At 38.1% G+C, this 24374-nt stretch overlaps 1 protein-coding gene across 1 annotated transcript in view; it reads right to left on the bottom strand.

Annotated features, from left to right (window-relative positions):
* The window catches only part of LOC127617956 (collagen alpha-1(XIII) chain-like), a 91237-nt gene that overhangs the window by 60909 nt on the left and 5954 nt on the right, over positions 1-24374 (bottom strand). The window contains exons 3-16 of the mRNA XM_052090144.1: positions 22325-22351; positions 20045-20095; positions 14692-14727; positions 14134-14160; positions 13743-13769; positions 9497-9523; positions 8340-8366; positions 8201-8227; positions 6377-6418; positions 5866-5931; positions 2500-2592; positions 1942-1983; positions 1786-1803; positions 1214-1240 (exon numbers count right to left, since the gene is read on the bottom strand). Of these exons, the coding sequence (XP_051946104.1) occupies positions 1214-1240; positions 1786-1803; positions 1942-1983; positions 2500-2592; positions 5866-5931; positions 6377-6418; positions 8201-8227; positions 8340-8366; positions 9497-9523; positions 13743-13769; positions 14134-14160; positions 14692-14727; positions 20045-20095; positions 22325-22351 (537 nt within the window). The remainder of the gene's footprint in view (positions 1-1213; positions 1241-1785; positions 1804-1941; positions 1984-2499; positions 2593-5865; positions 5932-6376; positions 6419-8200; positions 8228-8339; positions 8367-9496; positions 9524-13742; positions 13770-14133; positions 14161-14691; positions 14728-20044; positions 20096-22324; positions 22352-24374) is intronic.

Genomic DNA, 24374 nt, shown 5'->3' with positions numbered 1-24374 from the left:
CCCTCTAAACTCAAACAGTCCATGCACACCTACGAAAGCCCCCGCAACAAATTTGCCATAAGATTGCTCAAGTCTGGTGTTTCTATACAAATTATGTAAGACAGTTAAACAACAACAACAGATAATCTATAAAACAAACTCCAGCAAATAGGCGGAATAAACACACCTCAGGAATTCCAACAAAACAGACGTTATTCCGCCGGTTGCAGTTCTCCAAGTCCTCCCAGACACACTCCAAATCCACCTTGGTCGCTAGCAGAATAGCAGCTAGTTCCCTCTCCGATGACTCCAGATAATCGATCCATTTCTCAAAATCCCCCATTCTTGTGATCACCTCAGTGAATTTCGTGTCCATGGCAGTGATCGATCGACGTATTACAGCAAGACCTTTGACCTTCGTCAGCATTGCCAATACGTTAAAAAAATCTCGCAGAATTTCCTTCACTTCTCCAGCCAAATCACTTGGGGCATCGGGGGTGTCAGCTTGAGCTTGTATGTGTTTTTTAATGCCTCAAGAGCCCAAAGATTTTTAATTATTTTATATATTGTCTTCCTAGAACAGTTATGGAACAGGGTGTATCAAATCTCACCAGTTTGTGACATAAAAATTATTAAAACTAGGAAAGTGTGCAGAGCTCGCCGTTCTCACGTCCGAACCTTGCATAGCGTCACCAATACATCTTACAAGTGTTGAACAGAAGTTTGAGGAATCACATTTTTTATGCTCTTTTGAGATATAAGAGGTCATTGTACTATACAAATTTACTGTAAGTTTCAGAACTCAAAACTTCCTCAAAACTGTATTTGCTGAACCCAATCTGCCAAAACAACTTGTTCTCTACTTCATCCATATTGTGATGTCACACTGTGGTAGGCATTTGCATCTGACACATCAACACCTACTTTACCCTATCACTTCTGTAGCCCTGCCCAGTAGTGGTGAGCAGTGACATGGCACAGAGAGAGCAGGTCAGTCAAGAGCAGAGAGCTAATCATAACAGTGGGTGTTTACTGTCAATTCTTAAAGGAGAAGCAGCACCAAAATCGAGTGTTTCTGACAGAGGGTCAAAATGAGGGTGGAAAATGATCATGTTTTGAAATAATATGAGTTTTTTCGTGCAAAAAATCTTTTCTAATATGTCATGACCCTTTTAAAGAGCAGTTATTTTTCCTTTGTGCGGGATATCGAACAGTAAAGGTCTCACATGCTCACCTTTTGTCCAGGAACACCAGGTTCACCCTATAATATGGGGGAAAAATCAAGATTAGTTTAATACCACAAAGCCATCCAAGACCCCTTTATTTATGTAATCAGACTATAAATGGCTTAATGGGCTTTTATTGTGAAGTGTTTTTATTTGTTTCAGAAACTCCACTTGAGCTATCGGCCAATAAGTGGTATTCCTTTATAGGGAACTTAGAGTACAAAGGAGTAAGCCTCTATTTACAGCTGTTATATAGACTGCTAGATGATCTTTATAGAGAGCTGAAGTGAGCTTCTATAAGGGACTAGTGCTTCTAAGCTTCTGGACTACAATTAAAATTCCCTGGTCTAAACTTAGTGGCAATTAATGCATCAGGGGAAATTCATGCTTATCCAACAGCAACACGGATAATCAATTATGGCGTATCCACCCCTTCTGTCCTGGCAAGAGTAGACAGAATAGACCCACCCTGTAGGCTGCTGAACTGTGTGTGAACTTCATACAAGCCTGTTTATGACTTGCATGTGGAAAAGACAATCATTGCAATGCAGCTGGACAATCATGTGGTTTTCAAGATTACCTTCAGCCCTGGTATCATCTACAAATGAAAGAAAGAAAATTGGGCATTTTAGACTTTCATTTTGAAGCTTAAATAATCATATGGAGCACTGCAGACTACTTCATTTCATTGTCAAGTGTCTGCTGTAGAGTGTTAAAGAGGAATCCAAACACTCACCCTTGGGTCTTTACCAGGTTTACCAGGTTCTCCGGGTTTGCCCTATACCACAATGAGTAGTTACATGGTTAAGACACAGAATGCTACAAATGAAAAAGTATTTGAAATGTGCAGATATTACATGTGAGGGATACCATACACCCATTCTTTTGTATTATCACAAAATAAACCCTGACAGGTTGATCAGAATTTATATCACCCTGAAGGGGTTTATTTTGACATAATGACCATCTGCCTGTTTATTATCCTGCTTATTACATGGTTACTTGCCAAATAAATTAATAAATGGACATTAAATATCAATTAGCCTTTTTAATATTTTAATACATAAAAAGGAAGTGATCGTGCAGTGATCCGAGAGACACAAAACTAGCACTACGACAGCATGTTCAGTAGGAAATCGACTGCCTGACAACCATTAATTCTAAAGTTTAGTGATCATTATACAAAATCCCACAAGTGACCAATCATAATCAAGTATTCCAGAGAGCTGTGTAATAATTTTAACAAATAAAGAAAACATATATCCTGAAGGAAATACATTTTTCATTGACTTACTGGGGGCCCACTAGCACCAGTAATGCCAGGATTCCCTGGAGGCCCTGGGGGGCCGGGAGGCCCCGGTGGTCCCTGTGCTCCGGACTCACCCTGCTGATAGACAGGAAATTAGCATCTGAGATAAACAAGTAATTTGGATGAAAAGTACAATTCAGAGGCAAGGTCCACTCAGATTCAAGTCCAGTAATTTACAATAATCAAATATGAATATGAAGAATGATTGAACTTAATGGAACTCTCCACAGAATAATAACTCATAATCCTACACTGTAAAAAAAAAAAAATTCTTTTGTAGGGTAACCTTGAAATGTGCATCATGTGATAACATCTAAATTAACTGGTCAAAATTATTCATTAACATGACTAAATCAACTTGACGATATTAGGTTACACCAACAAAAGTAGCCTAATTCTCATTGGTTAGATCAGAAGATCCTTAGGATAACAATTAAATGTATTTAAAATAAGGGAATTTGAAGCTGAGAGGAACTAAAGCCTGAAGGTTGAGCTGAAATACAAGTTGGTTGCTTGGGTTATTGTATGTTCCAGAGTACCATGTTTGGAAACCAACTATTTTACTTTTATTTTGTTACTTTTTTTATACCATATCACCAATGGGTTTAAATGTGCTGGGCCTAAAAGAAGCAACAACAGTGGCCAACTAAGCACTTATGCCTTTATCCAAAGTCTACATCAGTGGTTCTCAGCTGGTTTTGCTTCAGGACTCCAGGTGACCCAACACATTACCAAAATTGTTTATTGTTCAAATCTGAATTTTGATGATGCCAGTGATTCACTGCATAAAACATATTGTGGTTGACACAAACCATGTTTATCCATCATGAAAGAGAAGCAATACTTTTTATATTTTACCTTGTGTAGATTTGCTCTTGGTTTTCAAGGTTGAGGGCTTGTCATGCAACCTGTTTCATGTTAGCATGTCCAAGTTAGCATGATGTTAGCCTTATTTGGCTTTGGCCTTCAGATAGATGAATTTGCACCAAACGACAGTAGAGTTTGATTGACATGCACAAGCGGGCAATTGAAATCAATAAAAAAATAAGAGTTTTTTCCTCCCTTTTAAAATATGATAAGCTCATTTTTTTGCTATTCTGTATGCACGATTATATGGCTAGATGGATTTTAGTATTTGCATTTAGCATTGTTTTCCCTTCAGACCTGCTCTCTGTTTTTTGTTGGCAATCTACCAGTGGAGAATTATTGGTCTAAATGATCCATTCAAGGCCTCTTTTTAAATGATCTTTGGTACTTCTCCACTGTGAGCCAGAGGAGTCAGTCCCGCGTGCAGAATGAGACTAAACAAAAATAATCTACAGGAAAGTGTCCAGTATTTACACAGTGAGAGGGATGTGAAAATGGGAAAAAAAACTGGACTAAACAATCTCCTTCTGTTTCTAAGAAGAGATCGGGAGGAGGATTGATTATTTAAGATTTTTAAATTCCTGCTGTGTAACTCATTAAACAAAGTCTGTTTTCAATATTAAAGAGAACATTCATCTGGACATTGTGGATACAGTAAGGGGATTAAGTGTGGGTTACAATAATTTCCCTTCCATTAAAAATATTCAAGAATGTTACTATAGACCAAAGAGTAAGACTTCCTTCATTGTGGCAACTATGGATATGAATGATTAAACACAAATAGCAGATATACCATGGCAAAGGATGCACTTTCTTTAACACTGTCTCTGTTCAGTAGCTAAGTCTGAAGTCCAGATATCCGGAACACATTCATCAGTTTCAGATCCATATTTTATCCATTTATTCCTTGACAGGACCTGTCTAGAGGTGATTTATGAGACCAGTTGTAGATCCATTAATTGGAGACATTCCATGATCCTCATCCAATGCATAGACACAACCCAACCTGAAGCCCCAGCCAATCAGCAGCTAAATTCTTTCCCTAACACTGTGGTCTTCCACAGTTGTGGTCACATTATGTACCACTGGCTCCAAACATGGTACTTTAAACTGACTGCACACCTGTAGAATAAGATGGGGGATGGGTGCCAACCGAGGTCAACCTGTGCCTGGGACACGTTCTGAAGCCGAAGGACATAGAGAGTCTTTGAGAACGACCAAATGGGAAGGCTGACATCTCCATTTAGTGAGTAGTTACTTCGCTGCCAAATAAGCTTTCTCAGTCTTTTGTTATCTTTCAACTGTCATTGTGAGGATTACAGAATCTGATTTTTACTACTGTTTGTTATTTCAATATGACTGGAGCCCTGCTCTTTGTACTTAATGGGATTTCATGAGTCATTATAAATTGTGATGGAGGATATAAATGTAAAATTTAAGCTTTTTAAGACCCCATGAATTTGCTTTACAAGCGCAGTTTTCATTCCAGGGTTGTCGTTATTCCTATTGAAACAGAAGCTGGGGTGGGATATATCGAATGGCTGGACTCATTTTTTAAAATAGCCAAATAGGTTTTAGTTTACATCCCAGCCATGAACATATGATTTGCTACTTGCCATTGCTAGTCACAGGCAGGAATGTATTAGGGGAAGGTGACATATTCTATGTAAAAAGTATTTAATTGGACAAAAAATTGGACACAACCATTAGTGTGAGAATAGTCATTAATATTTTTGGTTCAATTCTCTGAAAACAAACAAGTAAACTATTTTGTTGTTTTGCCTCTCAAGTGTTTTCAGGATGTTTAGATTTGACTGAAAAACTATTTGAACCCGAAAATAAGATTTTTTCTTCCTTCATTTTTTTTTTCTTTCTTTTCTTCTGTGCACGGACTAAAAGAAACAAAACTTCATTTTGATTACGTGGTGTCTTCATTTTCTTTTTTTTGTCATCCAATGTTTTTCAACCCTCTCTGGTAGTTGTATTTTAAAACCTTTTATAAAAATATTTCTACTATTACTCAGACAACCTATTGTCAGCTCAGAAATACCTCCCTAACTTCAAATATCGCCATACAACTGGATATATAAGGAAAATCCATCACATATTATAAGACAATTTTGAGATAATGTCTAGTTATAACAGATGAACAATGTCAAAAAAGCCAGAGAAGGACTGACAAATGTTCTTCCTGTGTGGTAGAGATTTATATGCCTATAAATTCTTTGAATTGGACATTATTTCATGAGAGAAAGGTAGAGGCTCTATTTCCTGACCACTACCATAAGAGAATGTCGCTTTGTCTAGAACATCAGTAAAATGTTGCAATTGTTAACAGCCTCAAATTTCCAAGGCTGAGGAAAAGGTATACAACTACAGCAGTCAGGGAGAGTTAACAACAGGTCTGGCCTAGCTGGCAGTTGGTGGACTGAGGTTGGCATCCATGGGAAAAAGGTGTAAAGGGTGGCAGAGAGAGAGATATACCTTGAGGCGCTTTAGGATTAGAGGGCTTATTGCGGGCATGTTGCGAACGGTGATGGGCAACATCTGCTGAGGTCACAAAGCACAGGTGGGCCAAGGTGCACAAGATCACCAGGAGGCCAAAGGAAGGAAACGGGCCAGAAGTGGAGAGAAAGGGTGGGGGAAAAACAGAAAAACAAGTGAAAACAAGAGTGTACAGTGAGTAAAAAGCAAGGCAAGTGGATAGTCAAAAAGAGAAGAGAAAGACGGAAAGACTTAGCATCACTAAACAGAGTCAGGGGTCCATCAGACTCGAGTGGTGTGTGTTTGCTTGCTTTATAATTTCACAAACTTTTACAAATACTGTTCTTCATGATAAAAAAAACAATAAGGGCTTTTTTTTTTTATTAAAAATGGTTTTATAATTGTTTAATCTCCATCTCCACTGTGATGGTACCCATGGTCTCTGCAGCAATGCCTTTTAGATCAGGCTGGATTCAGTCTTGCTACAAAGAGAGTTTTGCAACAGACTTACTGTGGCCTGTCCTCCAACACAGGTGTTGACAATACGCCGTTTCTGTTGAGACCAGCAGCATTACAAAGATTGAAGAGTTATTGACCCATAGCTCTACTACTAACAATTTATATAAGCCCTAATCACAACTTGCCTTCTTCTAGATATACGCCTGTATTCAACACCTCTATTCAATGGATTAAACATACACTGAAAGTCTGTGCTCTGAGAACACTAATGCAATACTACTATTTTGCATTCTTTTCTAATTTTGTATTTCAAATTATGTTGCAAACATAAAGATTTGAGTGAATTTAAGAATTTAATTGTATTTGGAATGTGCCCAATGTGCTTTCAGGACAGCATGCACTGGAGCTGGCATAGGCTCCACATTTTTCTTTACAAAACCGGATGATCCGTGTAATCCAGCATGATTTGAATGGAAGCCAGGAGCACAAATTTCCAAATGTTTTATGTATGTGACCCAGAAATAGAAATAATCTTCATTTATATTCTTCATTTGATTTCAGAATTGTCCTTTAATAAATGTTACAATCCTAAAACTTTCTGTTTATTTCTAGGTTTAAATGGAAATAAATAGACAGACAGAACAGACAGACAGACAGATAGAAACATGGAATTAAATATGTATATATATATATATATATATATATATATATATATATATTGTGTAATTATAAACCCCATCTTGTTTTCGATCAGTTATCATAACAGGCACCTCTCTGAATCTCCCACAGTGGATAAACTAAAGCACAGTTCTCAGCTATGCCTCTCTTTGCAGCAGGACTGTAAGACACATATTGTGGCATTAGGGTTGAGGGACGGGGAGCAGCCCACAAACCTTCAACATCAGAGCCTGACTGGAGCGCAAAGCTGCCAGCGTTTTCAGTGGGAGCCCCTGCTCAAATTGGCCCAACATACAAATACATGGACTTATAAACACAGATGCATACATAAACACACACGCACAGTGATAATTCCTGTTTTTGTTCCACCACTCCAGGGTGTATCCTTTCAGTCTAGTGCACAGTGACCTTTGGACTTAATCCTAACAGCAAGGATTCTTGTACAACCACCCAAAAAAGACCACCTTACATGCAGCTAAATAGTCTACTGCCTCACATGTGGACTGATTGACACAGTTGAAGGACAGAATCTGTTTTCATTCAAAATCAGAGATTATGTACGATGAACACTACTACACTTATGCACAATAAAAGACAAAAATACTTGACACAGTCATGTCTTGCTGCTATTTCTGTTCTTCCTTTCCAAACCAAATGCAGAGTCAGGTTTTAGCCAAATCTACTGCTAACTTCATCCTTCTATTTTTACATTGCATGCCATTTTTGAGATAATTGAATTGATAAAATAGCTTCACAAAGCTAAAATTACTTTTAAATTGGCCAAGGCTGTTACCAAAACCCTATCAAAACAGAGAAACTTTTTTTCTTTGCAGTGTCTAACAGAAAGCCTTATCAAATCTAATTTAGCACACTGCTGATAAAATTGCCTTGTTTATGTGAAACTGTGATTTGCCCCAGAGAAGGATATACTCTGAGGCCCAGCCTTGGCATTTGCTCCATGTGCTTTCATGTCTCTAAGCTGACAGTAAAACATTTTTTGACAGCAAAAGTCTTTTAATGGGTAAACAAGACAAATCACTCAGAAAAAAATTGAAGAATATAACATAAGCTGGAATGGAATCATATGCTTGTGATTTTCAGCTCTCAACAAAGTTTGAATGATATTTGGTAGCTTATTATTAAAATCACAGTGTTCTTGACAATAGATTCAAATAAGTTCAATGAAACACCCACTTACCCTGTGAGTGTAGTCACCACATACACCCTAGACAAAAAAAAAATGAAAAATAATCTGTCATGTGATGTCCTCTAAAGTAAGTACATTTGTAATTATAAGAACATTAACTGTTATTTTAATGCATTTTAACTGTGATTACCTTCTCCCCTTTAGGACCAGGTTCACCCTGAAAACATTATATGAACAGAGCACTTGAAATACATGAATTGCCAACTTAACATTCTATGTCTAATTTTTATGAGTTAAGCAACATCATATATATATATATATATATATATATATATATATATATATATATATATATATATATATATATATATATACTCTTAAAAATAAAGGTTCCAAAAGGAGGTTTTCAAAGTCATGCCATAGAAGAATAATTTTTGGTTCCCCAAAGAACCTTTCCTAAAAAAAATGTTCCTAAAAGAACCATTTTGAATATTTCTTTTTTCTCAGTTTAAAGGACCCTTTTCCACTACAGAGGACCTTTTTTTTTTTTTTCAAAAAGAAAGTCCAAAAGATGTTAGTGGTTCTTCGTGGAACAATACATTAACCTTTTTTTATGAGTGTATGAATTTTTTTTTTATATATATATATTTTGGTAACAGTTTACAATAAGGCTGTATTTGTTAACATTTGTTTAATTTTTTTTTTTAAGTATAAATCTACACTTTCACTCCCACACTCTACTGTTACTTTCAAATTCAGAAGCTTGCTTGTCAGAGCTGGTCAAAGGTTGAGATTTATAGTAAAAAAGGACTTAAATATTGATCTGTTTCTCACCCACACCTATCATATTTCCTCAAGACATGGATTAAACCACTGGAGTCATATGGATTACCTTTATGCTGTCTTTATTTAATTTTTGGAACTTCAAAGTTTTGGTCACATTCACTTGCATTGTCTAACCAACAGAGCTGAGATATTCTATATTTGTATTCTGCAGAAAAAAGAAAGTCATACACGTCTGGGATGGAATGAGGTTGCGTAAATGATGAGAGTTATAGTTTTTGGGTGATCTGTCCCTTTAACTACCAATGGAAATTTTTATTTTACAGCATTTTACCTTTGGTTAATGTTAATTTATAAAAACTAAATTGTTAATTGTTTATTCATGTTAATTCATACTGCATTAACTAATGTTAACATATACAACTTTTAATATTAGTAAATGCATTAGTAAATGTAAAATAAAGATTTATCAAGTTAATAAGTGCTGTAAAATTATTGTTCATTGTTAGTTCATGTTAACAAATATTGTAAAGTGTCACCATATATGTTAAGCAAAACACTTACTGGAATTCCTTTTGAACCACGAGGACCCTGAGAAAATGAAAACAATTAAAATAAGGAAGTGTTACATAATTTACATGATTAACTTTTCCTGTTTACAATCAACAACACCAAACCTCTCAGTCATAACAAGCACAGTAGCTCTGTTGCTGATATCACAAAGAAGTTACAAAGAAGAAAGAAAATGAAAGAACAGTTTATCTGATACTGAAAATCACAAAAGTTGATTAATATTTTTGAGTTGAATCACCCCTTTTTTGCTTTCCCCATTATTATATACACACACTGGCAGACAAAAGTTTGGAATAATGTACAGCTTTTGCTGTTTCAGAAGGTTTTTGCTGTTTAATTCACCAATGTGGTATTTAACTGTTCACAAAGTATAGTCAGGTCATTACTGGTGTATAAAACAGCACCATCACTATTTGAAAAAAGTTTGATCAAATCTAAACAGGCCCCATTTCCAGCAGCCTTCACTCCAACACCTTATCCTTGAGTAATCATGCTAAATTGTTAATTTGGTACTAGAAAATCACTTGCCATTATATCAAACAGTTGAAAGCTATTTGGTTCCTTAAATGAAGCTTAACATTGTCTTTGTGTTTGTTTTTGAGTTGCCACAGTATGCAATAGACTGGCATGTCTTAAGGTCAATATTAGGTCAAAAATGCCAAAAAAGAAATGTCTTTCTCTAGAAACTAATCAGTCAGAAGTACATAAAAACCTCTAGTTTGAGAAATAGATGCTTCACATGTCCTCAGCTGTCAGCTTCATTGAATTCTACCCGCTCAACACCAGTTTCATGTACAACAGTAAATAGAAGACTCCGGGGTGCAGGACTTATGGGAAGAATTGCAAAGAAAAAAACACTTTTGAAACAGAAAAACAAAAAGAAAAGGTTAGCGTGGGCAAAGAAACACAGACATTGGACAACAGATAATTGGAAAACAGTGTTCCCCTTCTGCCACTCACTCAACGTTGTGTTGATGTAGTGACACTAGGGGTTTCTCTAGAGGTCTCTCTCGGTTGCCTATGAACTTGAGAAAAGGCCATTTAAAAATTGGCGAACAGAATTTGCATGTCACTCTCCCGGACATACAGGTACAAAGGAGGGCGCAATACGGCTGTTCATTCAGATTTTTTCCTCAGAGCCAAGCGGTTGTGTGTTCAGCAAGCTGACATTTCCTCTACTGCTCCACTCACCTCTGCAGAGCTTTGTTGTTGGATCTTACGGCACGTTACCAGCTGTTTTTCTCTTTCTCTATCTCTCCACTTCTGATGGTCATGGGCGCTGCCTCGCGTGTCTGGGCTGCGATCATACTGAGGCAGTGTTTATGAATGGTTCATGTTCTCATTGCGAGAATCCCCACTAACCACCCGCACCTCAGCACGCTTGTTTGCCCCATCCTTGTCCGATGCGAGACCGGCTCGCCCCATGGCCAGTCTAATGTCTCCTTCGGACCCCCCGAGTTAATGAGAATATCGTCGGTGTATCGGAGAGCGTTCTGGCATCTGACGCTTAGGACTCGACTGGGCTGACACCTTCGGGTCTGCTCGCCCAGTCTGAGGCCGTCGCACAGATGTCCGGCATGCTTGCCCGGGCCGCCGTGAGCATTGGCCCTCACGGCTAGACGATTGGTTCTTCGGGTCAGGTAGCCGCTTACAGCCACGCCCTTTCTTCCCGGAAGTGCATGACGAGCTGACGAAGTCATGGATGGCTCCTTTTACTGCTTGAAGCCGATCTCCTCGCTCGTCTGCTCTCACTACCCTCGACGGCGGGGCGGTCCACAGGTACACGGAGGTCCCCCAGGTGGACAAAGCGGTTGCAGTGCGCCTGTGCCTGTAAAAACGCAGCCGCCTGGCGGAATCACCTGGCGGTACTCCCCTCCAAGGCCTGTAGGACGACGTCATCTCTGGCATCCAAAGCCTACAGAGCCACTGGACGGCCCTCTTACTGTCTGCATGCCACGGCCCTCCTGCAAACCCACTTGGACAATGCACTTAAAGAACTGCACTTGGGTAGTCCTGATCCTGATGCGCTGCAGGAAATGCGCTCAGCAACTGACCTCGCCCTCCGGGCCATGAAGTTCACAGTGCGGGCACTCAGACAGGCGATGGCCACCCTCGTGGTCCAGGAACGACATCTGTGACTGAACCTGGTCAAGATGCGTGATATTGTCACTCTTATAGCCCTTTTTTGGCCCACTCAGACTTATTGCTCGTATCTCACACTCGTCGTCACAGCACCTCCCTGGCGAATTCCCCTAAGGAAGGACCTTCTTCCCAAGCCTCTGGAACCTCCACCTCTGGCCCCTGGATGGGACAGGAGAGATCTAAGTAGTCTACCAGCAGCCGTCGTAAACACAATCGACCAAGCCAGAGCTCCCTTTACCAGGCAGCTTTATGCGCTAAAGTGGCATCTGTTCACAAACTGGTGCTATTCCCAATCAGAAGACCCGCAGAGGTGCGCAGTCGTGTCAGTGCTCTCATTCCTGCAGGAGATGTTGGACTCATCTCGTTCCCTCCATCAGGGAATGGGGGTTACAACAGTAACCTAGATGTTATGGATCTTAACCCCATTGAGATTTTGTGGTATCTGCTAGACTGTAAGGTGTGTGAGAAGTGCCCGCCAAAACAGCCACATCTATGACAAGTGCTACAGGAAGTGTGTGGTGAAATGTCACCTGAGTATCAGGACAAACTGACAGCTAGAATGCCAAAGATCTGCAAAGCTGTCATTGCTGCACGTGAATGTTTTTTATGAGAACTCTTTGAAGTAGTTCAAAAAATAAATTCAAATTGTAATAGTAATTTTTCACATTATTAATGTCCTGACTATACATTGTGATCAGTTGAATGCCACTTTGGTGACTTTCAAGTACCAATTACTTTCCATAAGAACAAAATCTGTACATTACTCCACACCTTTGGCCACCAGTATTTGGTTGAGCATTAATCAACTTTTGTGATTTTCAGTATCTTTTCTCTAATTTTTTTAAATCTAACTTCAATGTGATATCTGTGCTCTACAGCAACAGAGCTCTTGTGTTTGCATGGAGGGCAGGCAAACATGGGCATCAGTCATCATATTTAATAAAAACAAATGCTGTACATTGCATCACACACTTTGAACATCATGTAACACACATCCTTGGAGCTGAAAGCTGGATTCAATATGACATGTAGTTGGCCAAAACTGAAATACCTTCTATGCAGCCATAATGTTTATCCAGAAATACCACCAATCAGTATATGTACAACTTCCAAATAAGAACAAAGGCAAATGTGGAACATGATACATTTGAGAAAAAGCTTATCAATAAAAGACAAGATCAAAAACCTTGCTGAAGGTGTTTTCATGTAATACTTTAAAAGTTCAATGTCCAAACATTTTTAAAACCTCTGCAGGGGCCATACAGCTCTGATTTTGTGTTATATAGGTGGCAGTTTGAAGGAGTGCTTTTCATGTATGGTTTCTAAGGCTGATGTTTCTCACAATGCTATAAAAGGAAGATGATAGTGGCTGTACTACATTTCAAAAGGAATAGTTTAAAGCACACAGCCCGTAATGTATCTGCCCATTAATTTTCATCACCATAAGTAAAAGTTCTGGAAACCATTTTTCAAATCACAGTTTAAAAGGACAGATCCAAACCCAATGCTCTTGTTTTGATACCACAGGCGGCTGAAGTTATTACTATATAGATATAGCTGGAAGTCACTTTTGACATCCCACAATGAACGAATGGTGGGTAAACAGTCTCTCGTCACACATATGTGTAATATAGAGCTCTACTCATAAATCAAACTACAAGAGTGTTGTTCTTGTGAATTTATATGGCCACGCTTACAGCCTAGATAAACATCACTGTAACAAGCCATCTCGAAAACAAATGGTTCTACTTGCGAGTTTTATGGGCACTGACAAATTTCTCTTCATGATCTGGTTTACTTCTTTATATATTTCTCCTTATGACAAACTCTTTTAGGGTGTGTATTGTTGAGTTTAGCCCAGCAGTATTTCATTAGTCAAAGCGAACATGACAGGTCTCATTATGTGTGGCCCTTTAAAACTTCTAGTATTTAGATTTGGATGTTAACAGTTCAATTAATACTGGTCAAGGTTAAAATGTGTTTTCTTTGGATCACATTTATAGCTAAAGTGCTGTTGTGGCTGCTAAAATGCTTTTGCATTGCCCCTCTATATCTCTTTTAAAAAACGTTTTTGCAAATGTAAGAAAATGCTTACCATATCACCTTTTGGACCGTTCTGTCCCTGCAAGTTTGAGAACAAATAATAATAATAAAATAAAATAAAACAAAGCACATTTTTGGCAAAAGAAAAAAATATCCATTCTCTGTTAGGTACTTTAGGTAGCACTGATTACTTAATATACAGGAAGGGTCATTCTCTATACACATATCGTTATTGATTTCAGCAGCTGTTGTGATGATGGAGATAAGATTGAATTTATTACAATAATTGCCATAATCATTATTAACATAATTATCATCATCATTGCCATAATGACCATAAGTTATAAATTACTTCCAAATTATTTGGTACAAGAGTTCAGAGGTTCCAAACCTGTGTGAGTGGCAATTAGTCAAACATTTGTTAGGAATGAAGCAAAACTCACGGGTTTCCCGTCCAAGCCGATTGGACCCTGGAAGAAAATAGGAAAATAGCAGATTGGCATAATTGCAAAGGCACGAAAAAGCTCCAATTGTCTTGTCTAGACTAGTTGTCAGATTTGAGAACAATTGTGGAAAAGAGTATTTGCTTGAGGGACAAACCAAGGTGTAGGTCAAGTGTACAAGGACAGCATACTATAGGAACAGTGAGGATACTGTATTCTAACCAAGTCCTCCCAATATGACAAGCAGATCATTGGTCAAAGAATGTAACAAACACCTGAAAAAGGTCTTTAATACTGGAGCATGCAGACAGTCTATAGAATGAGCCCTGGGATATATACAGTAAACACCTTACACTGCCAATAGTCCCACATTATCCAAGCACTAAAATGATAGCTGCACATGTTTACCTAGTCTACTGTAAGTTCTGTGAGCCATTTTCACAAGCATCTGTTAAATAAGGAGCTAGGGAAACAAATGCTAATTGATGGCTTTTATAAACTCACAAATTAACTCTTTATACAAGTTTGTTTAGTTGGCTTTAGACAAAAGACTCTCACCGGAAAGCCTGGAAATCCTCTAGTACCAGGCTGCCCCTGAAGGAATACAACAAGAAAAAGAAGAGGAGTTATTTTCTGTATGAAAACATGAGGATTATGTTAACTTGTTGAAAGGATGTCTGTGTTGAGAGACGAAGCCTTGTTCCCCCATTCAAACCTAGTTGTGTGTCATAATTGAGTTTGAAGGACAGGAGCCTTTCTGCTCTATTGGGAGAACTTTGTGTGGGATAAGGAGAAAAAGACAAATAAAGCTCTAAAAACACTTAAATACAGACTGAAATTCAACACTAGACAGAACAAATAGAGAAAAATTAAAGAGATGTCCCGATTCAATATGTGAGAGCCAATGAGAAAAGGCTTGCAAATGAAATAAGTAAATGTCAGTAATGATTAGTGCTACATTCTCCAGAGAACAATTGTAAGTTTTGCTTTACTGAAAACCTTTTTGCAGCCCTTGGGAAAAGAGGAAGCCATTCAATATCCCTGGCAAAAAAGGAGGCTGCGTGAATCAACCTGAGAGAAAATTACAAGGAAGAGGTGAACGGAGCTAATGAAGGGGATTGTGTGTCTGGGTCTCAGGTAGTTATTGGAACATGGCCGAGTTTCCCTTCCTTGGGAACCTAAAGCTAAGGTCTGGAATACTGGAAATAGCAGCATGTGCCTTCTCAGAATCACTCATAACATGACTAACAACATTGATTTTATTTTTTACTTAAAATTAAAACAAACTGGACAAAAAAAGTTAAAGGAATATTCCAGGTTGCCCCGCCTTTTCTTTAAAAAAGCAAAAATCGAGGTGACAGTGAAGCACTTACGATGGAATTAAATGGAGGCCAACATTTGAATGTAAAAATACTGTTTCAAAAGTATATTATAGCCACAAGACGTAAACAATATGCATGTAAACATGATTTCAGTGTGATAAAATTACTTACTAACCTTTTCTGTTTAAAGTTATAGCCAATGTTACAACTTTGTTGCCATGATGTAATATAAAAAAATTACAATTAATGCAAGTGCTTTAATAAAATGATGAGCTTTACATTTCTGCATTTAAACCCTCCAAAAATTGGCCCCATTCACTTCCACTGTAAGTGCCTTACTGTCACCACAATTTATTGATTTATTTTTAAAAAGGAGGGAAGAGTCAACATTAAAAAAAATATATTTATATTTTTTTATTTTTCCCTAATTTGGAATGCCCAATTCCCAATGCGCTCTAAGTCCTCGTGGTGGCGTAGTGACTCTCAGTGGATGAATCTCAGTTACCTCCGCATCTGAGACCATCAATCCGTGCATCTTATCACGTGGCTTGTTGAGCGTGTTACCACGGAGACAAAGCGTATGTAGAGGTTTCATGATTTTCTCAGAGGCATCCACACACAACTTACCATGCACATCACCGAGAGCGAGAACCACACATTATAGTGACATGAGGAGGCTTCCCCATGTGACTATACCCTCCCTAGCAATCGGGCCAATTTGGTTGGTTAGGAGACCTGGCTGGAGTCACTCAGCACGCCCTGCATTCGAACTTGCGACTCCAGGTGGGGTGTCATTGACTTTACTCGTTGAGCTACCCAGGCCTCCCCGTAATCAACATTATGCCACAAATGCTGTTGATTGAGCTAAACTTGTATTGAACCCAGAATCTTCCTTTAAGACCACTGTAAATAATTCACGGTTATAAAGGCAATTTTCTGATTACAGTCTGATCTCAGAATACATTTCAGAACAGTCTTCCCTGTTAAAACAAATAAATAAAAAAATGTATGTTATGATTATGTATCTGTGCTAGGGATGGGACGATATGGTTATCTCACAATTCGGTTCAATATACGATATGAGGTTCACTATTTGATATTATCTTGATTCGATATGATAACACTTAAATGTCAAAGTATGGCAGAAAGTTGTGTTTATTTTTGGAAAAATGCTTGCACAAAATGCATATTATAATTTCTCATCAAAATAAAGTAATTTAATATGCTCAATATAAATGCTCAGAGTTGAAATGCTCAAAGTTTCTCATATACCTTTCACTTATAAGAAAAGATCACAAACAAATAAGCCTTCAAAAGTAGTGGGCTACATTCAGGCTGATTAGGTGATACAACTGAACAGAACCAGTCCTGAAAAAGTATGTGAACATTTTACATTTTTTAATAATGTTTTGACTTGATTATTATAATCACATTTTAATTAAAAAAAAATAACATTTTACATTCTATCAATTAATATTTTTTCTTGAAATTGTATATATAATAATGATATGAGCTGTCAATGTTTGAAATAATGTGTACATTTTACAAGTAGAAACATTAATTGAAGTAGTAACATTAAGTTTACACCCATTTGTATAACAAGCGCTATAATGGTAATGTCACTTTAAGAGTTTAACGTGCATCTCACAGACTCGCACAGGTGTTGCGATTCATTTATTAATGAGAGAAGTCTAAATTTTTAGCCCAACGGTATTATTTGTTGTTAAAATGCATATTTCTTTTTACTTTTTTATCTGACTATAAAGAACAGAAAGGATGTTACACATTATTCAGTGAAAGTGGTGGAATCTGATGGACACACATTACACGGAAGAAATGGTCCTTTTTATTCTCAAGCAGTTTTCAACAAAACAATCAATTTCCAGGTATTTCAGTACTTAAATTTCTAAAAGCTAAATTCAAGCACTTTAAGCACTTCAAGGACCTTGCGGGAACTCTGTAAACAGTGTAGAAAAAAATCAGTAGGGGTAAAATCAAGCAATAGAGAGATTATGATGTTTGACGAGTCATTTCATTTATGACCACATGGACAGAAATCAATGTTTCATATTTCAAAATATTGAGTTTTGCCTCATTTTGGTTCACGATATATCTAAATCTGAAATATCACCCCATCCTTTTATCATTCTTTTGCTGTCAAAGAATGATGGTAAATGTAGTAGTAGTCTCCTCATAAGCGGACAAAAAAGTAGCATTTTCTGTCAAGATTGCTCAATTTATCATTAAAAGAACACAAAATCAACACAAAGCAATCTTTGAAAATATCTGATGTACCAACATTCACGAGTTGCTTTGGTAAAAAAAAAACATCTGCCTGGATAGTAATCATCTTTATGACTTTTAATGAACCCTCTCTCTATTCATTACTTGCCCCACTCTTGTGTGAGAAAGAAACTGTTGCCGCCCCATCAGGTATATTTGCGTGGCTAAAGCAGTCATTTCCGCAGGCCTCTCCACATCTCTCCCATAAATCAAACCCTGTGACCTGCTTGGAGACAAAGCTTGTGCTATCAGCTCACCTACTGAAGACATTCCCACTAAGACTGTCCTGCAATGAAAATTCTGCCTGATGTCCACACCTGATGCCTTATTAGAGGCGATGGGTCTTAGTCATAGAGAAGTATGCAATCAGCAAGTAGAAAAACAGATGTCTGGTCTTGCCTGAGCAGTCTGACAGCCCTGATAAGGTGTCCGTAGCTCAGCAGTAAGAATGTGTTAGGATGAATGGGGAAACCACAGGACGAAGCAAGGCCTGGGCATTGCACGGCATAAGCAGAAAGGAAATTGCACTTCTGATGCTGAAACATTACGCTTTTGTCTTGATAAGTGGAATGTATGGAAGGGAAGAAGGGGACAGAGGGTGCCAGACTGGGGACAAGCCCCATTTCACCTGAAGGCTGAGCACTCATTTCAAGATAGAGTGCAATCTGAAAGTCTGGATCCTAATGACAAGGACTGGGATGTTTTCATTCCTCCCTTCTAATGAAGATGAAATTCCAAATGGGTGTCATTACATGGGAGTCAACGCCCCTCAATGCTCAGATGAAGTGTAAGTGCTTCCATACAAGCTGCTGTTGGATTCTGGAATAACATGCAATTTACTCTCTAATTTTTGTACTTTCTGCGTAAAACCAATGTCTACATATTGGGTGGACCCTTCGGCCACCTGTGAAGAATAAAAAAAATAGCTATCACTTTTCTATAAGGTTGTATTCATTAACATTAGTTAATGCATTAGGTATCGTGAACTAAAAATTAAAAACATTTTCTCCAGCATTTATTAATCTTGGTTCATCCTAATTTATCAAAATACTATTGTTAATTCTTTATTCATGTTAAATCATAAAGCTTTAACAAATTTTACTGTATACAAATTTTTATGTAAAAATAATTATAATAAAATATGTATAAAAAAATATATATAATATAGAAATTACAGTTAACCATGATTAATAAGTGCTTTAAAAGTATTGTTTATTTTAGTTTTTTGTTAATTATTTAACTTATTTAATTATGTAATTATTTCTTGTTAATTTTGTTAAGGCTAAAAATCAACCTTACTTTAAAGTGCTACTACAATATATATGTATTATTACAATTAATTTGATAAAGACTACATAAGTTTGTCAAGATACCAAAATGTCAGTAGTCTATACCCATAATAATGACATTTTATGATTCTAATATAATTTTCAGTACCTCAGCAAAAAAAAAAAAAAATGCTAGTAAACAAGTCCCTTAATTTAAAAGTTAAATATGTAGATATTAACATTGTGAATTAAAACAATGACATATTGCATTCAAGTGTATCTCAATTTCTTCTAATATTGTTTTTTAACTATTCAGGTAAACAGTCTTAATAATAATTAAGAACTCAGTATAAAGTAAACTAAGAAAATTAATAAAACATTGGAGCGGCATTGCTTTCTTTTTTTTCTTTTTCTTTGTAACATTATTTGATTAATATTAACAACATAATAGACAGTGGCAGGTATATTAGGGCTTCATTTACACTGCATGGTCTTATGCACAGATCCGATATTTTGACATATTTGATTTTTCATGAACCTATTTGCATTCACTTAGAACATAACAGACTGTGTTCACATTAATCCCTGCAGGACGCCCATTTACCACAAGGCCCGAGTCGTCTGTCAGTCAGACAGCAGGGAAACTGAACTGGTACTCTGTGCCACCAGTTATGAAGAAAGACAGATATGGTTACATCTTCTTTATTTTAGTATAGACTTAAAAAGTAGGTGGTGTGCGTTTGTGATCTTCATTAGCTAAGATTAATTGGCTGTGCTCCACATACAGTAGTGTGTTGGACAACACTGATGCTGTCCTGTCTACCTTAGGCCAAATATTTATGGAGTTCTCTTTGGGGTGGTCTGAAATTTAAGTGCGGAGAAAGCAAAACAATAGATGACCCTCTTGCCAAGAACTCTTGGAAAGATTTAGGCCCAAAACTGCAAGATCTGCACCTTTGCCCTGTCTCTACTCTGGAGATCTGAGATTAGCAGGAGGAGATGATGAAAAGTTGTATTAGTGACAGAGCAAACACTTACAGGAGGTCCTCGCGGGCCAATGATAGACAGACCTGGCTCCCCTGGTGCTCCCTAAGAACAGATAGAGAGGTAGAAAGACAGTGAGGAGAGGGACTGATAGAAGAGAGACAGAATGATATCCACTCTAAACTACACCTAGAACATGAGGCCAAATGCATCAGTACGTGAATATATCTGAAAAATAATGATGCTTTTCTGAAACACCCTGCAACATCTGTTTAACATAACTCTTTCTGCTAAGCCTCCTCACAGAGAGAGCTTTAAAGACACATTCTTAAAGAACCTGCATGTGCCTCAGAGACAAACATTACATTTTGGTCTAAAAGTAAAATGTCAGCAAAGCCTGCACTTGGTTCTCATTTCAGGGTCGTAGTTTACTTCTTGACAGCGAGCTGAGAGGGTCAGGGAGCACTGCTGAGAAAACAGCAAATGGCCCGGTGGGCTGGTTATCTGGCACAAACAAGGTGATTTGCACTGTGTCGGCCTGTCCATAGTGCTGCACCAAACATCCAAGCATGAACCCACAACACTTTGTGGTCAGAGAGGAAAAGCTCTCAGGTTTCCAACACTCTCCCTAATTAGCTCTCTCATGTAAAACTCTATCAGGAACACATCTTTGATGACCCAGCCATTAATCAAATTGTGGACCAACTTTAATGTTTCTGCTTGAATGCCTGGTTTATCAGGGGGTGGAGGGGTGATTGTTTTGGCACTTTTTTGAGTCACCTACAAAGTGAAAAATGGGTGACGTACAAGGATGCAGTGGCTTATTTCAGGTCATGGAAAGTAAAGAATTCCAAAGCTTTGTCCCAGAGGTTTATGGTTACCAACCGAATCTTGAAAGGATCTGTGCAATAGGACAACTACAGATCTAGAGATATCCCTTTTTATCAGCTTGCATTACAAGCATTTGGCAGCTGGGAATAGGCACCAAGTGTCCAAATATAATGAGCCAAAAAAGGAGAGAATTTCACCTAGAAAACATCCAGAGCAAACACACTGATATTTAAGGATTTAACTTACCAATGAATGATATGATCTTAACAGAAAGTATTTTGCTCTGCAAATAATCCTTTCAGTTTAAAGAATACAATGTCTCAAGTCAGCAGACTTGCAAAGTTCAACCAATCAATCATTTGTTTGGTTGATTGTATCCTTCTTCACTTGGTGCAAGCTTTCCACATGCAACCTTGAAGAATTTATTTGGGTTTGAGGCAAGAGTGTTAAGGCTGCCAATTTGTGGGTTAGCTTGCTCATTTATCTAGAGGGGGTTGTTTTAATATCTAAAGAGTTCTTCACCCAAAATGTGTTGTTCAGTCATAACTGCCCCGAGCTGGAAGGCAAAAGATGACCACATTTAGAAAGAGGGGATGTAAAGTAAACCCCCAAAACAATTAGTCTAGGTAGATATGAGGGAGGCTCACTGATTATTCTGGAAGGGTATATGGCAGGTTGTTCCAAAGCCCCATATTGTCTGGTTCTCCACTTGTGGGCTTGGTGGTCAGCTCACTGTTTATTTTATCTTCCAGGTTCTCAATAACCCCAGCGGCAGAGCAGTGCTATGTTAGGATTTGGGGCTAACCATCTTGTAGAAGTTGAACTACTCTATTGTGATGGTGAAAGATGAGAAACATGTTTCTCCTCACATTGCATGCTCTACCTCAGACATTAGTTTGATGAAGGGATCCCGCAGAACTGCTGGCTTTTACAAACACTGAGAGCAGCTGCCAAATGGGACTGATTTAAGAAGAGCCTAAACTCCAAATGCCACAACAGGAACTGAAGCTCAATGTATCAATTCCAGTACATAGAGCTCAATCATACGGAATCACAGGCACAATTTATGTAGTTAAATACAAACAGGAGCATATATGTTGAGGCTACACAACTAGGCTTTGATGACCAAATGTAATTTTGGGGAGCTTTGTAGACTTTTTAGATCCCAAATGAAGTGGTAGGGTTTCTTGAGCTGCTCCATTCCAAACATCTCTTTGTCTAGAGAAGGGAGTCTTAAATTAAACCGATCCAACTTCAGAGCAGTTTTTACATATCTAACGCTCCAAGAATAAACATGTGTAATCCAAGCATTGTGTGAAATATCTTTCGAATGTGACCCCCCAGGCCTTTCAAAATAAAGCTTAAAGCCTTACCAATGTAAATCAGGAAACCTTCTCACATAGTACGATGAGTTTAGGTTGTCCTCCCCCAACCCCATCAACACAACCACCCACAGTGATAGAGTCTCAGTTCTGCACATGCAGGACGATGTCCTGCACTTACCTTCTCCCCAGAGTTTCCCTTTAAGCCCTGGTCAGTCACAGCAGATACAGTCACATGCACAGTGAGAAGGAGAGAGACAGAGAGAGGAACCAGGGTTAGAGAGGCCTGGAGAGGACAATGGCATGCAGAAGCCTTAGACGGGGTGTTTGGTGGCTGGGGAATGGGAGACACTGTGGTTCTGGAGCATTTTTGGGTAGAGGAACAGTAATGTGGGGATGTTGTTGGGGGGTGGGGTGGGCAAAAAACAGCTTAAACCAGCCTATGCTGATTTACTGGTCTTAGCTGGTTTAGGCTGGTTAAGCCTATACAAATTGGGTAAAGCTGGTCTTCCAGCCTGCACAAGTTTGTTTCAGCTGGTCTTCCTGTCTGGCAAAAAAAAGTGCCAGAAAACAAAAACTTCTTATCTGGTTTAAATGGTCTTGAAGACTGGTCAGCTGAAAAAGAGGCCCAAACCCTTTTAAAACCAGCCAACAGACCATCCTGACCAGGCTGAGCAAAAAACTAAGACCAGCAAACCACTTTAGGTTGGTTTTAGGTGTTTTTCTATTTTACTAGCCTAGGCTCATTTGATGGTCTCAGCTGGTTTAGTCTGATCTCACAGCCTAACCATCTGAAAAGTAGGCTGGTTTAAGTGTTTGTTTTGAACATGTAAACTAGCCTAAGCGTGTATGCTGGTCTTAGCTGGATTAAGCTGGTCAAGCAGGTCTCCCATACTGGTCAAGGTAGTTTGAGCTGTTCTCTAAGCCTGACCAGCTGAAGACTGCAGGGATGCACTGAAATTTCGGCCACCGAACATTTTCGGATGAAAATTGCATTTTTGGTTTTGGCCGAAAGAGAAAAAAATGCAGAAAATATAAATAAATATATGCCTCCCTGCCCCTCAGTACTCAGGTTCATGCTTCACGCTCATATCACGCGAACGCAACAATCCTCTTGACTACTGGTACATGAAAAAAGATCACTTTCCATTGCTTGCGGGGATTGCACGAAGGGATTTATCTGCCCCAAGCACCAGCACAGAGAGAGAGACTATTCAGTTCAGCCTCTCATGTTCTTAATGAGAAGAGGAACCAACTCTCCTGCCAGAAAGCTGAGCAACTTTTGTTCTTGAAGAGAAACCTGACACTTTTACTTAAATAGAAAGCAGTCCAATTTGCTACGTGTATAGCAATTACATTAAAATTTGTTTAGCCCTGCAAAACTTTGTTTTTCATTTGAGGCTACATCTGTCATTTACAGTTGAGTTTGGTTTTAGTTCAATTACTATTGTTTTGCACAATAATTTTATATTCAAGTATAAATACATTTACATAAACAGAATAGAGGCCCTCTGCCGTTCTGTGTTCTGCCTGTTGTTATCATTAAAATGACACTAGCATATTTAAACGTTTTGTATTTTCAAGATGCCAGCCTAGATCTGCTAAGTTCATAACTTGACTGCTGTTTTGCACATCATTAGAGTTTTCTATAACATTACATTTATTGGATAATTGGTAAATCAAAAAAATTTGATTGTTAAAGAACTGAATAAAGAATAATATATTTAATATTGTTATAATATATTTTCTGTCCAATTTTGGTGCATACTTACAATAAAAGTGTGATAATTTTATTGGTTTGTAGTTTTTCAATTCAGATTATTTAAATTCATAAAATGTATAAAAAGTATAATATTAATACAATTATAAAAAATATAAAAATATATTTTAAAATAGATTCTCGGTTTTCGACCAAGTTTATCCTGAATTTTTAAATTTTTGGTTTTGGTTTCGGCCCAGAATTTTCATTTCGGTGCATCACTGCTGAAGAGTGCCCAAACCCCTTCTAAAACCAGCAAAAAGACCAGCCTGGGAGACAAGCTAAGACCAGTAACTTTTTAGCAGGTCAGACTGGGAAATCATATTTAACCAGCTAAAACCTGTTTGTCCAGACTGGGAAATCCCCTAGACCAGCATAAACCAGCTATGACCTGCAAACCATTGGATTTTCAGCAGGGCATCAGGAGATCTGGAGGTGCATGGAAGCACTAGAGCGTTACACTGTTGGCCTG

The sequence above is a fragment of the Xyrauchen texanus genome, chromosome 24 (genome assembly GCF_025860055.1).
Source record: "Xyrauchen texanus isolate HMW12.3.18 chromosome 24, RBS_HiC_50CHRs, whole genome shotgun sequence".
Taxonomy (NCBI): domain Eukaryota; kingdom Metazoa; phylum Chordata; class Actinopteri; order Cypriniformes; family Catostomidae; genus Xyrauchen; species Xyrauchen texanus.
This window is presented reverse-complemented; position numbering and strand designations above follow the sequence as displayed.